Genomic DNA, 15,208 nt, shown 5'->3' with positions numbered 1-15,208 from the left:
CGGTACTGGAAGGTAAAACAGATTTGTCATTTATGACCTGACCGCTAAGCCACACTTTGTGCTCCATTATTGTGATTAACTTCTGCATAAGATATGCTTGCCCAATTGTCACTTGTGATACTGCAGTGGGCGCAAGCTGCCACCCTTCCCGCCTGCCCTGTCACAGTGGCCACCCCACAATTATCGTGCTTTTGTATTTCTTCTCCCCACAGCCCTCCTGGACCTGGTGGGTGCAGAGCACTGCTGCATATGTCAGCTACCATTTCACACCACAAGCTAAAATGAGGTTATGCTGCTGTGGATCCAGCATGAGCCAGCAGCAGTACGTGGGAAGCTGACCCTTGCTTTTCACCACAGAAATGTTGGTCGCTGGTGTCCTGCCAGCTGCAATCCGTCGTGTCAGGTGCCTTGTGGCTATCTGCAGTAGAGTCCATGTTCCAAAACCAAAGTTCTTTTCTGGCCCTGTCACCAACAAACCGATTTGACTCTGCCTGATTATAACAACTAAGGCAGTCCAAAAGAATATGAGCAGCCTCACGGTACGTCATATCGAATCACCACACTGGCCACACAGAGCTGACCGCAGCCTCATTTCTTCAGACAAATGCATGCTTAGGGAAAAACCTCCTGGGAGAAGGTCCCCAAAGCTACTTGATAGCCCTATGCAAGCTGTGCATAGATTTCAATTTTGGGGAAATAGCATTTATTTTTATTTTTTGGCTGATGCAAGCCCTCACTGACCTGCCCACCTCTATAATCTAATAGGTTATTCTACATTTCAGACCTTTGTTGAACACTAAGAAACTGGCCTCTGTGTGTGTGTGTGTGTGTGTGTGTGTGTGTGTGTGTGTGTGTGAGATTCTAAATTGCAAGCCATAAATACAACCATTTGTTACCATGTGAAGGGGGAAAGAACACTCAATTTGGAGCTCTTTTTCACATTGCTGATTAGAGAGAATCAAGCTTTATATTCTAAGACCCATTCACGCTGGTGAAAACATAGTCAGTTTTGATTATGAAGGCAAAGATGCAGACCTAGACAGGAGCTACATGCTGATATGCATGCTATCAGAATGATTTATGCAAATTATGCATATTATTCCCAAAGGAATTCCTCCTCAAACTGCCAGGATAAATTGCCGGAAATTAGCCATAAAATCTGTCGTGCTAGGAGCAAAAGGTGAAGGCCACTGGGAAAGCAAGGACATTCAGCTTCTGGAATCTTCCAGGTTATGATGGTGGCTGTTATTTTCCCTGGATGCTGGGGGAAATGTGGTTTTCTTCTGATTCCTATTAAAGTATTTTCCGTTTGAAATTTTTCCAGCAAATGCTGACTCACATTTTATTTACAACTAGCATAAAAGAAATTAAGTGTTAAGCTATCTCAGAAAGCACTACTACAATTACTTTACTATTAGCTGCCTAAGTGGTTAGTAAATGCCTAAGCCTGGCTTTGAAGGCATCACTGTTCCGAAGGTTGGTGAAATAACCCACCAGTGGTGTACTTTAACTGGGATACGGTTTTACTTTCCAGTGTGTATGCCCCAACACAGACTTCCTCTCTTGCAGATCATTCTTTCCTACAAAATTCCTAATTAATGACTTTCTGCCCCAATACAGCGCTGTTGTCTCCTGCCTGTGAAATGCCCCAAGCTTTGGGGGCTGGGCCACAGCTGTCTCATCCCTCCCCTCCTCACTCTCCCATTCAGAGACCCCATTGGCTCCTTCCTGGTGCTCAGTGGATCTGATTGGGAAAGGATTTCCCTGTCAATCACAGCTACTGTTTATGAGCTTTAATGGCAAATTGAGAGCACTTGTCAGGAGCAGTCACATTTTAATAAAATGTTGCTTGCTTGTTTCTTTCAGAAAGCACCATTCTTGAGGTCTTGCGACTATGCTCCTTTTCTGGTATCTTTCGCGTCGTTCAAGAGGACTTGACACTACACTTAGAGAGCCAGGACTGCTGTCTGCGAAAGGGAGACTTTGTAGGCATCTTTCCTCCCGTCTTACATTATGACCCTGAAATCTTTGAAGCTCCAGAGGTAAATAAACATTAAGCCGGTATTGCTCCCTCTTAGATACTGCAAGCACATTCCTTTCCCTCGTGATCTCTCTTTCTCTTGCCATCTTGTTCCAGAAAGAATTGGAGAGAGCTTAATGACTCCTGTTTTTCCTTCCAATGGGAACATTTTCCTATTTACTGAAAGGTTTCCTTAAGGATCTCTCTTTCAAAGGTTTCACGATCTATAAAGAGAAATACAGCGATGAGACTAAACTCTAATTTCCTCAAATGAAATGAACGTTGATACCTTGATGGACACTATTCACTTTAGGCCTAAATTAAGTTTTGCTTGGCAGAGAATTATTAAAAACCATGGAGGGCTAGCTATTGACAGGTGGCTTAGAGAATAAATAATGACTATTCTGCTAAGTGTTTCCAGAGTGGGGTTGACTGTCCCAGAGTCAGATACCGTCCTTGCCAGAGTTAAGCTCATCTACTTTTTCACCTCTTACTAAAGGTATGTGCCCCTTCTTGATCAATTAGGATGGCATTATGAACTTGAGATTGTAAAGCTGCTACTCACAGGTTAAGCTCTGAGGGTAATTGTGTCATCTCCTTGTATTTTTTTCTGAAGCTGGAGTTAATGAATATCGAAGACTGGAAATTAATCCACCCTGGCTCCTCCCTTAATACCACTTCAGAGGTTCGCCACCTGCATGCAAATTGAGCACCGTCATCTTCTGCCTGTGCTTCTCAGGAAGTCACGTTGTTGCTGCAGTGGTTTTTGTATATAAAATGCCAGTTTTCAAAGGGAAACTTCTGTGCTCTTTTTGAGCAGTTCAGCGCTGAACCACTTTTAAACCCAGTTTCTAAGATGTTTTTCAGCCAGGCTGGATTAAAATCTTGTTGAATTTTGGAAATTAATAAGAGAAGGACAGACTTCAAATACAATGAGATAATTAGCATTTATTTCATCAGCAAAGGCAAAATTTTTTAAGTGAGGGGAGAATGTACATATGGTTTCTATGCATTTCAGAAGAGGCGTTACGTGAATAATGATAGCAAATCAGAAGTAGGGTATCGGTGAGTGAATGAACATTTTTGCAGACAACAGGCTTCATCACCACGTTTGTAAATATCAAAAAAAAAAAAAAAAAGAAATTCCACACGTAACTAGGTGGTCAATAAGCAAAGCAAGTAAATAGCTAATATTTGAAAAATATTTTAAAATTTAAAAAATTTCATTTCTGTCTACAATTTTCAATTTAATTTCTGCTTAGTATTTTTATTATGTGACTATCCTGCTAGTCATCAAGTTTATTATTCATGTCACAATAGGAAAATCAACATTAAAGTTATCAAAAAATAATAAATGTTTACCAAATCACCACTGTTTTTTAAGGTCTTAGGGATCCTCCTATTCTCTATCCCCAACCCTGCCGCCATGATGGAAAAGACCATGAGTTAGACTTTTAGGAATTTCAATATCAAAGCTAAACATTTGAAAGTGTGTCGATTTATACTTTTCCTGTGGCATGCTAAATAGCAATGCCCAAACTTTACATAATAAATAGTAGTCGGACAGGTTTGCCTCATACTAAATCAGTGGGAAGAACAAAATTGCAGTATTGTGAACTCTGATTTAGCATCATTAGGGCAGCTCTAGCTTGAGTTGATGAGCATTCTCTATTATTTACTAGACTTAACATTAGCCAACTATGCCTGACTAATGTTAAAATCAACTAGCTAATTTTTGCTATGGTATTGGTTCCTTGAAATTAGTTGTGGAATGCTGATAGTTATTGGCACAGAAAAAAAATGGTATAGTTCAGAACCAATTTTGTGTGATTTGGCAAGGCCTTATGTAATCATTCATTCTATAAATATTTACTGAGCACTTACCACTCTCAGGCTTATGGATTGATTCCTTTTGTTCTTAATAACTTAGGATGGCAATAAGTAGATGCTATAGATGCTCATGTAACAGTTGCCCATCCAAAAACAATCATGCACTAACAGTAAAAAAAAGAGAAGAAAATTCTGGAAAATTCCGTCCTTGGCCTTTGTCACGGACAGCACTGTCCCAGGAGCTCATCCGAAGTTCATACTCCTCACTGCCTGACTTTTGTACCCTACAGATCTTGAATGAGAAGACCAGCCCTTAGATATAGAAAATAGCCAATAGCTCTTAGGCTAAAATCATGAGGAAGACCAACTCCAGATATAAGTATAGTTATTCTCAGAGGACGTGGAACCTGAGGTGCCTTCATGGAACATTGGTTCCCCCCAACCCAATGAGGCATGGTTTCAGGATGTTCAAGCCCAAGAGACCCTAGAATATTACATTCTAGAAACAGGTTATATCTTCCTTCACCCATCTCTCTATTGTTGAATGCCCCTCTTGTCCACTGAGAGACTCCAGGTGACTCCACAACAATCCCCCTTAATCACCTCTTCTTTGTCCCTGATTCCCACCTCATTCCTCAGAGAATCTCCCACTGCTCACTCTGTGGCCTGGGTGTACCTTTGTTATGGGGCACACCCCACGGTATTTTGCAATTACTTGTTTGACTGTGCGTCCATATACTGTAAGTTCCAGGAGGGGAGAGACCTTGTCCTTACCTTGTCTGAATTCTCAGTGCCTGGCATGCAGGAGAGTACCCATAGAAGGAAATAAATAGGAGGTGCTGAGATGGATGAACGTTCTGAAAGTGAAAATATACTTCAGTTAAGATGTTAAATCACTACAGATATCGCACATTCAAATGTGTACTGGGCCTAATTAGATCCAATAGCTGAGGTGGCTTGTGTGTAAATATAGCAATACTATCGGGAGTGGTAAGAACTCTGGTGAAAGGACAGCCCAGGAGGCATCTAAGGGAGACCATGTGGCTACTTTGGAACCAACCCTCAGTCCTTAACAAGCATGTAGACCTGATGTGACCAAGTCATTTTTATTATTTTTTTTAAACTTCAGATTTCTGGGTGAAGCCTAGAATTTTTTAATGTTTGGAGAAATTAAGTTTAAAACACAATGTAGGCTAAAGAAAAAATGTTTGGGAACCTAACTGGGCCTATAAGCTACCAACACGTAAGCTGTGTTAAGAATTATTCTTTTCCTGAATATGGGTTCCTTAGCTTATTGTAATGGTAACCAGTCAGGTGGCATGTGCTGATGTGGAAAAAAAATTGGCACGTGAAATTAAAACAATGAGAGAGAGCAAAAGGAAACACCTGTTCCCAATTCTCTTTTCTTCTTTCTGTATCGGTCTAAATGCTACCCAAGAAAATCTAGATGATGCCTTAATTAACTAGGAATGGATACTTTTTTAAAATTTTATGAAGGCTTCTTCAGATTTGTCAATTGTCAGCCAGAATTCTAGCCACTGGCTCTCAAGTAATCAGTAAATGGTGATGATTACTTTTCTGCCAAAATACAGCATCCAAAAATAGAGCTATGGAGAAGACCAGATCTATTGGTTGGTTTTTCTATGGAGGTGCTGAGGTATAAGGGGCTGGGCCATAGGGAAGAAACAGCCAACATTTAAGATGGTAATGCATTACCTTAACCATTATAGCCTCCTAAAGTAAGGACACAGGGAAACAACAAAGTAATTACAAAGCCTTCGGCGTACCCCCAACCCCCCGCCAAAGCTCTGAAGATGAAAAGCCTTATTTGACCTCACGCAAGTCTGCCCAACCTACTTCTCGGAGGCGTAAGGATTATAAAGTGATGAATTTGAAAGCCCTTCAAAAAATTCTAAATCACTATAAAAATTGTTGTATCAACATTCTTTTGATTATTTCCACTATTATTAGAATATACTAGTCATGACAAATGTGGAAATACTCTCGATAATTTTTTGTCTGTCTCTCAAACTGGAATAGAGATTGTGCCATTTAGTACGTTTCAAGGATACAAACATAAACTGAGCAACCACTACCCAGAAAGCACTTTGATGGGCATAATGGGTGATGTAGATATAAAAGGGGCCCCTGTCTTTAAGAGCTTACAGTTTACGGGCTTATCCTTATCACATGGCTGTGTTCTCATAGCCACGTGCTCCATGTTGAGAGGGTTTCTGCCCCACTAGTGAAGTGGCACTTCCATATCTACCATGTTGGAACCAGCAGTGGGCTGGCAAACCAGCACTCTGAGAAGTCCTGATTTTGTCAGTTGTCATGGTGTAAATACTTTCACCTTGGCTGATTTCATGTTACCAGAGTGAAGACCCTGAATACAGCGTGGGGAAGAGATGTATACACTCTCTCTAGCTGGTACAAACTGGCTATTGCACACCACTGACTGACACCCAAGTCACGGAAATAAAAAAAGGAACTTCTGTACTTAGTCATCTTGCTCCCAGGAGGTCCAGCTGTAAACCCTGGGCAAGAGTGCAGCCCCTTAGTCATCCATTCAAAACAGTGACAGTTTTTATTTCTGGGAAGTCATGTCTTTTGTCTAATCTAGATTCCTATACCCAAAATGATGAATTGAGTGAATACAAGATCTGATCATGTTCTGATCATATTCACAGAATATGATCACCTACCCCAGCAAGACCCATGTTTTATGCCTTTTTAAACTTCGATGCTGCACATACAGGAAGTGCTAAAAAAAAGCTGTTGAACTGAACTAAACATAAAAATTGGAGGACACAGATTAGGGTGGTACGCAGTGTTCCTCAGTCACTCATACCCAAAATTCTTCTCTATCCAGGAAATTGTATCGTCTACCCAATCTTTATTTCTAGTGCTAAATATTATACCATTTTCTATTTGTAAACATTTTCTGTTTGAATATTCATCTACTCTTCATTCTCTCCATCTTTATTTTTTTATTTTTTTAATAATTTTATTTATTTATTTATTTATTTGTGGCTGCGTTGGGTCTTCGTTGCTGCGCGCGGGCTTTCTCTAGTCGCAGCGAGCGGGGCCTACTCTTCATTGCGGTGCGTGGGCTTCTCATTGCAGTGGCCTCTCATCCATCTTTATTTATTCATTCAATATCTCTGTTTTCTTCAAAAGTTTGAAGATTGCTTTTAAAATATACTTTATTGTCATGTATTTATTCATTAATTCAACAGACATATATGGAACCTCACTGTGCCTAGCACTCTGGTGGGGGCTTTGCAAATATGGAGATAAATAAGACAGTGTGACACCTCCCGTCTCCTGGGATTTCTTGGCTGAGAAACCCTCTCCTGGTGACAGCAGAGCTGCAGCCTTGCAGGCGTCATAGTCACATGTAACCAGGTCTAGAGGAGGAAGAGTGATGGACCATTTTGTTGTGTTTTTCTTTCTTCACAAGAAGGGAAATTCTCCCAGATGGCCCCATACACTCCTCCCCTGTAGCACTGAGAGACGGGTTCATACACCCTCTCCTAAATCAGTGAGAGGCCAGAGCAATGTGATTACCACAGTTGGTGCCTCGAGAGATCTCATGCAGAAGAAAGATGTTGAGGAGCAACCACAACAATCAGTAGAGGAGCGTTGGGGAATTTCAGCGTCTCATGCTTTTCTCTTATGACTTCTCTATTCTTATCCATTGAATAATATTGCATGTAATTGACCCTTTTTAATCGTGAAGCACCCAGCTATTATGGTCACTGCAACATGACAAATCCTGTATTCAAGTTGTTCCAGATCAAAGATCAAAGCATCTTGAGCTTTCTGACTTTTTGTTCTATGTCACTGTGACCCCAGAATTTCTGGGGTGAGACTATTACACCCCTTCTTTTTTTCTAAAACCAGACTATATTCTTAGCAGCTGCCACAAGCCCTTCCTAAAATTGGCTCCTGCTCGGGTTCTCCATGTCCTGGCAATGGAAAACAAACTGAGAAGAAATTTTGACTCAAAAAGCTACTTATGCCCATATGCCCTTTGAGCTTAATGGTAGCCACAGAGCAAAAGAAGTTGGCCTTTTCCCTTCTTGTTTCATAATATAAACAACTAAATAGGAATTTCTATGATATTTATTGTGAGGAAATCGAATGGAAGGTGATGGAAAACTAGAGGAGTGACATTACTGGTTGACTAGATGTTTGGGGGGATTGAACGTACACTAACTGAACGTGGCATGGCTGGGGGAGCACTTCGGCATTCCTTGTTGGTCACTGTGACTTCTCAGCTGCATATTCACATACACAAAGAAATATAGAAAAGCCATGACAGTTTCTGGTTTATTTATGATATGAGCACACTATGAAGTCATAACCCAAGCTAAGTTTTCCTTTTGCATGTTCTGGCTTAAACCATAGGACTGACCACAGTGAGGGCTTTTCAAAATAGAAAACCATTTCGTGGCAAAATTGACATCAACTGGTTTGGCCTAGGGAAGGAGCTCTTGGGAAGAGCGCTGGTCTCCTTAGATTGGTCAGTGAGAAGGAGGAAGCACCTGTACTTAATCCAGGCAAGCAGGCTTGGGCCCCAGTAATGGAAAAAGATTTACTGGTAGAGAGTACCGTATAGCCATCCTATCTCCAGTAACAAAGTGGATGTCCACAGAGAATGTCCTTATCCATACTACAAGGATGGACAGATACTTTTAGGTTAGCACTGGTTAGATCCTATTCAGGTACATCCCAGAACTATCTGTGGGAAAATACACTTGCACTCTGATGCTGATTAATTTTGCCATTATGATTTCATCAACTTGCAAGTTTAGGGGTTGGGGGGGTGGAATAGAAACCACGCAAAATGTGTTTTCTAAGCTTGAATATTTATCAAAATCAGTATCCTAGGTAAATGGGGATAAAACCAATACTTTTAAAGGAAATGATTTTGCTGACATGATGGGAAGGGATAGAGAAGGGCACACAAGGGATCCTTAGGTAGGCAGCCTCTGTGGCCAGTAGGATTCACTGTCCCCTAACCATGGTAGCTCTGCAGGAGCCCTTCCCTCTACCCAACATTGGTATTTCAAGTGCCCGTATGTGGAGACCCACCTTAGAGAACAAAAACAGAAATACTGCCTCTATACTTAGGAAACTCAGCGTAGGAGAGAAATGTGAAGAAAAGTCATATAGAAAAGTTTGAATTTGTTTGATATGGGAGAAGTAATTTTCTAATAACACTGGGGTTTTTTGAAAGTTCATACATGATTTGCACTTAGTTAAGTTTTACTTCCTGGTGTTTGCTGGGTTAAAAGAAGCCTTTTAAGATGGGCAGGGAGAGCTGGAAACTGTGTGAACCTGAACTCAAGCTATTTCATGGAAATTTTTGATTTTAACACTCTGTTTTCTTCTTTACAGGAGTTTAGATTTGATCGTTTTACAGAAAGTGGTAAGAAGAAAACCACCTTTTTTAAAAGAGGGAAAAAGTTGAAGTATTACCACATGCCATTTGGATTTGGAGTCAGCAAATGTCCAGGCCGATTTTTGGCAATAGTTGAGATAAAGCAATTGTTGGTTGTATTTTTAACCTATTTTGATTTAGAAATAATTGATGATAAGCCCTTAGAACTAAACTACAACCGCTTTTTGTTTGGCATTCAGTATCCCGACTCTGATGTTTTATTTAGGTACAAAGTAAAATCTTAAAGAAGCTAAAAGGAAAGAAAAGAAATCTATCAAAACTAACCTAAATGTCCTTAGCTCATCTATTTGTTTTTAATTTCTTCAAATGTAATTGCTTTGTTTGTTTTAAAAGTGCCAATTTCTATTTGATCTGTGATCAGTCCAGTCTGTACTTTGTCACAAAACCCATCAAAAAAAAGAAAGAAAGAAAGAAACAGCATGGTGGCATGAAATTGACATCAAAATCAACATAATGATTAACTTAAAGTAGCTTTTTTTAAGTTTCTACATACATATTGTGATTTGCAAGTGTCATAGTAAATGTGCCTTCACAGCAATAGATTTGACACTGTGGGATTTTTTTAAAGTCACAAATTCTTCTCTAATATGTAAGAATACACTTTATGTACTAATGGAAATTTGTGCTGGAAATGGACACAGTCTAACAAATTCCAAGTTCTCAGAGAAGAAGGAAATTAAATTTCCATGAGATACACTGGATGAAAATGTTCCCTTCAAGTATAATATCAATAATATCTATATTGCCAGGGTACGTTTGCATTAAATGAGTTTTGCAGTAGATTAAATGCTTCAACTTCACTTCAATATTTAATCATCCATAAATGTTCTTTATTACTTTGTATACTGTGGCTCAATAGAACAAAATTTCTTGTTATATAAGGCCACTCATGTTCAAGTGAGACACTGGTAAGATTTATCAGTGTAAGAACACACAAAAACCTATTATATATTCAGCAATTGCCCTAGACATTAGTATTAGGTTTACTGTAGGAGTAAATGTTGAGCTCAGTACAAGACTGATTGTAGCATTTGACTCCAGTGTAAACTATAAGGGTTATGCCAGTATTGGAATTAACTTTCCTAAATGCTTCCATTTACACCAGCTGAGAAACTAGATAGCAGTATTCTTGACGCCTCACCTCTTGGACTTGGAGTTTATTTGTATTATTTGAATTACAACATTATGTAATACAGTATAATTCCATATGCCACAATGCAGCATAGTGTGGAGGATTCAAAGATTGCTAGTATCAGATTGCCAAGTGATTGTCTGGCATCCTACCTAACTGCTGATGCCGTATATAAACAGGCAAAGCAGGTAATTAAACCCAGTTAATTCATGCTGCATTCATTGGAACTTCTGATATTTCGGAAATGTGCTATTGTTTTTGAAAAGGAAATTGATTTTTAAAATAACAGTATAAAATACTTAACCATACTTAGTAACTAAATAGATTTTCTAGCATTTACTTTCTCCTTCCTGAAGTCCACACTCTAAGTGCACCTTAGTGAAGGTCTACCGGTCTAAACTTTGTTTTTGCTGGATTGAAGATGTTTTCCTTTTTGCCCTCATTCCTGAAAGGTGATTTCGCTAGATGCACAAGTCTAGACTGACAGTGATTTCCTCACAGGGCTTTAAGGATATCTCATGTTCTTAAGAAGTTAGCCTTTATTCGGTTTAATTATTCAGTAGGTAGTCTGCCTCTCTTGACAGCTTTAACATGCTCTCTTTGTCTTTGATGTTCTTAGTTTCTGTTTATCATGCTTGCATGTCATGGTGTCTTTCATGAAGTGTAGAATGTTCACAGTCATTATCTCTTTGAATATTTCCTCCCTCAGGGCTCTGTATCTCGCTCTGTACTCCATGTTGTTTGACCTTTTTGCCTCGTATTTTCCACCTCTAATTTACATTCTCGGTAATTTCTTTGGATCTTTAGATTTCTCTGCCAGTTTATTCTACTCTTTAACCCATCCATCGAGTTTGTTTCCTCCTTTTTATTTTAACCTCAGGTTCATGGGACTGAGAGATCACATGCCTTATGTCCCTTAGTTCATGGTACACAATTATAATTGGCCCAAACAAGGCCCTCTGGCTTTATTTACTCATTCTATTTTATCCCTAATGGCTACCATTATACCCCTCCCCATCATAGGCAAATAGTCTAATGTGTTTGGTGTGTATCTTTTTATTTGTATATGCTTTTATAAAACATATGTTATTATCTTGGGTGCATATGTGTTTAATTTTCATAAATGTATATTCTATAAATCATTATTCTTCTTAATGTTTAACTACACTCTATATTTTTAAAGATATATCCATATTACTTTATGTATATTTAATCTGTTGCTTCTAACTGCTGTATAGTATCCCATACTGTGCACCCACCATGTTTTAATGCTCTATTTACCCAGTGATGGAAACTGTGTTGGTGGGACAGTTAATTTGGGGGGAGAGGCCAAAGGAGAACCTAGACGTCTGCTCCCACCCGTCCTCCCACTACTGTGTGCTCCACCCTCCACCCTGGGCTGCAAACCCTGTCATCAGCATCCCCACCACACGCGCACATACACACGCGCGCTCGCACACACGCACGCAGACACACGCACACACGCGCAGACACACGCATGCGCACATACACACGCACACGCGCGCGCAGACACGTGCACACGCATGCACACATGTGTGCGCAGACACGCACATGCGCACATACACGTGCATACGCAGACACGCGCACACACATACACGCATACGCGCACGCCCACACACGCGCGCGCCCACACACACACAGGCCGTGACAGCCTTCATTCTCTGAGATGTTCTAGACTTGTGTTCCATGCTCAGATCCTTATCACCCTCTCCCTTCTGTGAGGCCTCCAGGGTTGATCTGAGTCAGTGGTGCCAACTGTCAATTTGTCAGCTTTCAGGATTTCAATTCCACTGAGTCTGCTAAGTTTAGTGATTACATTTTCAGTTTGAGAATTCTCTTTTTGTTCTTCCTATCTGCCTGGTCATTTTTGATAACATCTTGTTCTTTCATCATACACTCAATATCTTCTTCCATTTCTTTAAATATATTAAGAAACTTATATTCTGTATCTGGTATTTCCACATCATCAGTGTTTTATGGGTCTGATTCTGTAGTTTGCTTTTCTTTTAACTCTGCCTCAGGATGGCTTGTTTACTGGGCCCATGTTCCTTGGAATTTTATCTCTGGACATTTTTTTAAGACCTGAGTTTAAAGTTCACACCTCCAGAGAGAATTTGCGTTTGCTTTTGTCTGACTGCTGGTGTTACTATCAACTTCTGATCACTTTACATTTTCAACTTGAGTATTTTGAAAGGGGATTGGGAACAACATGGATAGTGTGAGTTCTAGCCCTAAATCAGCCAGACTGCAACCCTATGAGTAGGAATAGACAGGAGAGACTTTCTGGGTTTTTTTCCCCCTTTACCCAAAGCCAAGGCTGAGACAGGCAAGTATACCCACAGTCCTCCTCTGTGGAGCAAGGTTTCTTTCTAAGTCACTTACTGAGGGTGCTGCCTCTGCAAATTCTTGGCTTTGTGTACAGGTCCTGGATTACACGCTCTCACACACACACACACACACACACACACACGCCCCGCTTGGGCCCCAAGCTTTATCTTCTGCCTGCCACAAAGTATAGCCCATTCGTTTTGTACTAGGACATCTATTCCACCATGTTGCCTGAAGTGGAAGCCTCCAGATTCTTAAATTCATCTTAGTAGTACACTTTTATGCTGCTACAGCGGAGAGAGCACAGAAAAGTATTCCATTCTAATTTCTGCTTAATTTATAGCGAAAGGAATTTAGAGTAGAAGTATTATGTAAAATATTACGTAAAAGCAATGGGTGGTAGAACCAAAACAAGAGAGTCTTGTGACAGGCTTAAATCTGGTAATTAAAGATTGTTTATAAATAGAATAAATGTCATGGAGAAATAAGTTAAAAGACATGGATTCTAGCTATGACATAACTGGTTTGTTTTCATCAACAAGTCACTTTGCCTCGCAGTGCTTCAGTTTCCATATTTGCAAAATAAAAATATTAAGGCCTTTTGACACCAGGGTTCATTATGAGGATTGAACACAGTAAGATGTGCAAACTTACTTTGAAAAGTGTAATGCAATATACAAACTTAAAGTTGTAAAGGAGATACTTTGACAATGTTGTGCCTTTTAAAAACTGTTCTTATGTATTTGTTAAAGGGAACCATTTTTTGTCATTAGTTAATTCATTATTCATTTATTCAATCAAACACTTATTGAGCATTTCCTCTATCCTAGATTTGATGCTATGCACTGGATTACCCTTCTTCAAGAACACATAATTTATTAGAGAACACAATACATACCCAACTAATTTATTATAAATGTAGTTGTAATAAATCATCTCCTTAAAACTATTTTAAAATTCTGATTCATCACTAGTTCTAACGAAACTTCCATCACTCATTCCAAATTAGTGTTCTGTAATGAGAAATTACTATGAGCCTAATTACATACAATAAAACATATACATCAAGTGTTGTGATTATATGTTAAAAATAACCAAAACCAATCATTGAGGCTTCAGAATTTTTTAAAAACTGTATTTTACATATAGTAAAAACCGATCTTTTCATTTTTAAGCCTCCTCTAAATTTCAAATTAAAGAAAATGAATAACTAAAAATATTATTTTATATCAATGACCAACAGTAATGAAGCATTCAGTTAGCAAACACTAAATGCTCTGAAGATATTCAGGAAAAAGCTATTTATCACTGAGTAAGGAATGCTGATAAGCAACCTATTCAGGAACTTTTATCTGCCTTGTTTGGCTTTCCTGGCATACTTCATTATATTTTCTCCATTTTCTCATTAAGTTTTGGGTCACAAGTGTGAGGCAAAGGAGCTTCTATACTCAAAGTTTGCATGATTACTTCTGTTTATTGTCTCATGAAAAATAATTTGGGTAGCATTTCCTATAAGCGAATTCTTCAAATTTAACCATGGAATCTTAAAACCAATTTCAAAGATCAAAGCACAAAAACTATCTAGGCTTTGATCTTCGTATGAAACAATGTCAATAATTATAAAACACGAATTATATGCCCTGAGAATGTACACTGCTTTAATCTATTAAATTTGCCAATATTGCAAACCATTATGTACTTGAACTGCATTATTAGGTATTCATATTCACATACTCAATTAGGAAAAAGTTAGCAAGCCAAGATTAAGTTCCCTGTAGCATTATTTTAAATTACAGTGGATGATCACATAAAGCTCTCTAATGTTTCTCTAAAGCAATTATTACTTATTCTACTTCAGAGTGTTAATCTAAATCAGTGATCATTGACGATGGAACTTTTTTGCTTAAATGTTTACTTTGTTTATAATATCTTGAGTAAGATAAATTTAATTCGTGAAAATCTCTACTGAACAATTTTTAAAAGGAGGTAATTTGGCAATACTTACATTTTAAAATATTTTTTAAGCAGAGGAGTGCTGTATATTAAAAAAAAAAAATGTTGTCCTGAATGTTTGTTTAATACTCTTTTGATTTTAAAATGGTATAGAGGTGGATTTATGAGGAAGAAAATTATCTTGAAAAGATCTTAGGTAAGAAATGCAAGTGCTTTGTAACTCGACTAATGTTTTTTAAATTTACAACAAGCCAATAAATTAACTTTTAAAGCACAGGTGAATGACTGTGTCCCCTTATTTCCCTACTAGGAGCATGTTGGGTGACAGAAGATTTGATTACAAATAGTAAATTATTTGGGAAATAATTTTGCTGTCTGAAGATCCCCAAATCCCCATCTCCCCCCGACACATACATATACATATATTTTTATTTTTCTCATACTTTCGATAAAA

General features: G+C 38.7%; 1 protein-coding gene across 2 annotated transcripts in view; it reads left to right on the top strand.

Annotated features, from left to right (window-relative positions):
• CYP7B1 (cytochrome P450 family 7 subfamily B member 1) overlaps positions 1 to 15,003 on the top strand; it is a 187,308-nt gene extending 172,305 nt beyond the window's left edge. For both annotated transcript variants that reach the window (XM_068525527.1, XM_068525528.1), the window contains exons 5-6: positions 1,867 to 2,042; positions 9,257 to 15,003. In XM_068525527.1, the coding sequence (XP_068381628.1) occupies positions 1,867 to 2,042; positions 9,257 to 9,544 (464 nt within the window). In that variant the 3' untranslated portion in view covers positions 9,545 to 15,003. The remainder of the gene's footprint in view (positions 1 to 1,866; positions 2,043 to 9,256) is intronic.
• Positions 15,004 to 15,208: the final 205 nt, after the last annotated feature.

The sequence above is a fragment of the Eschrichtius robustus genome, chromosome 17 (assembly GCF_028021215.1).
Source record: "Eschrichtius robustus isolate mEscRob2 chromosome 17, mEscRob2.pri, whole genome shotgun sequence".
Classification (NCBI taxonomy): Eukaryota; Metazoa; Chordata; class Mammalia; order Artiodactyla; family Eschrichtiidae; genus Eschrichtius; species Eschrichtius robustus.
This window is presented reverse-complemented; position numbering and strand designations above follow the sequence as displayed.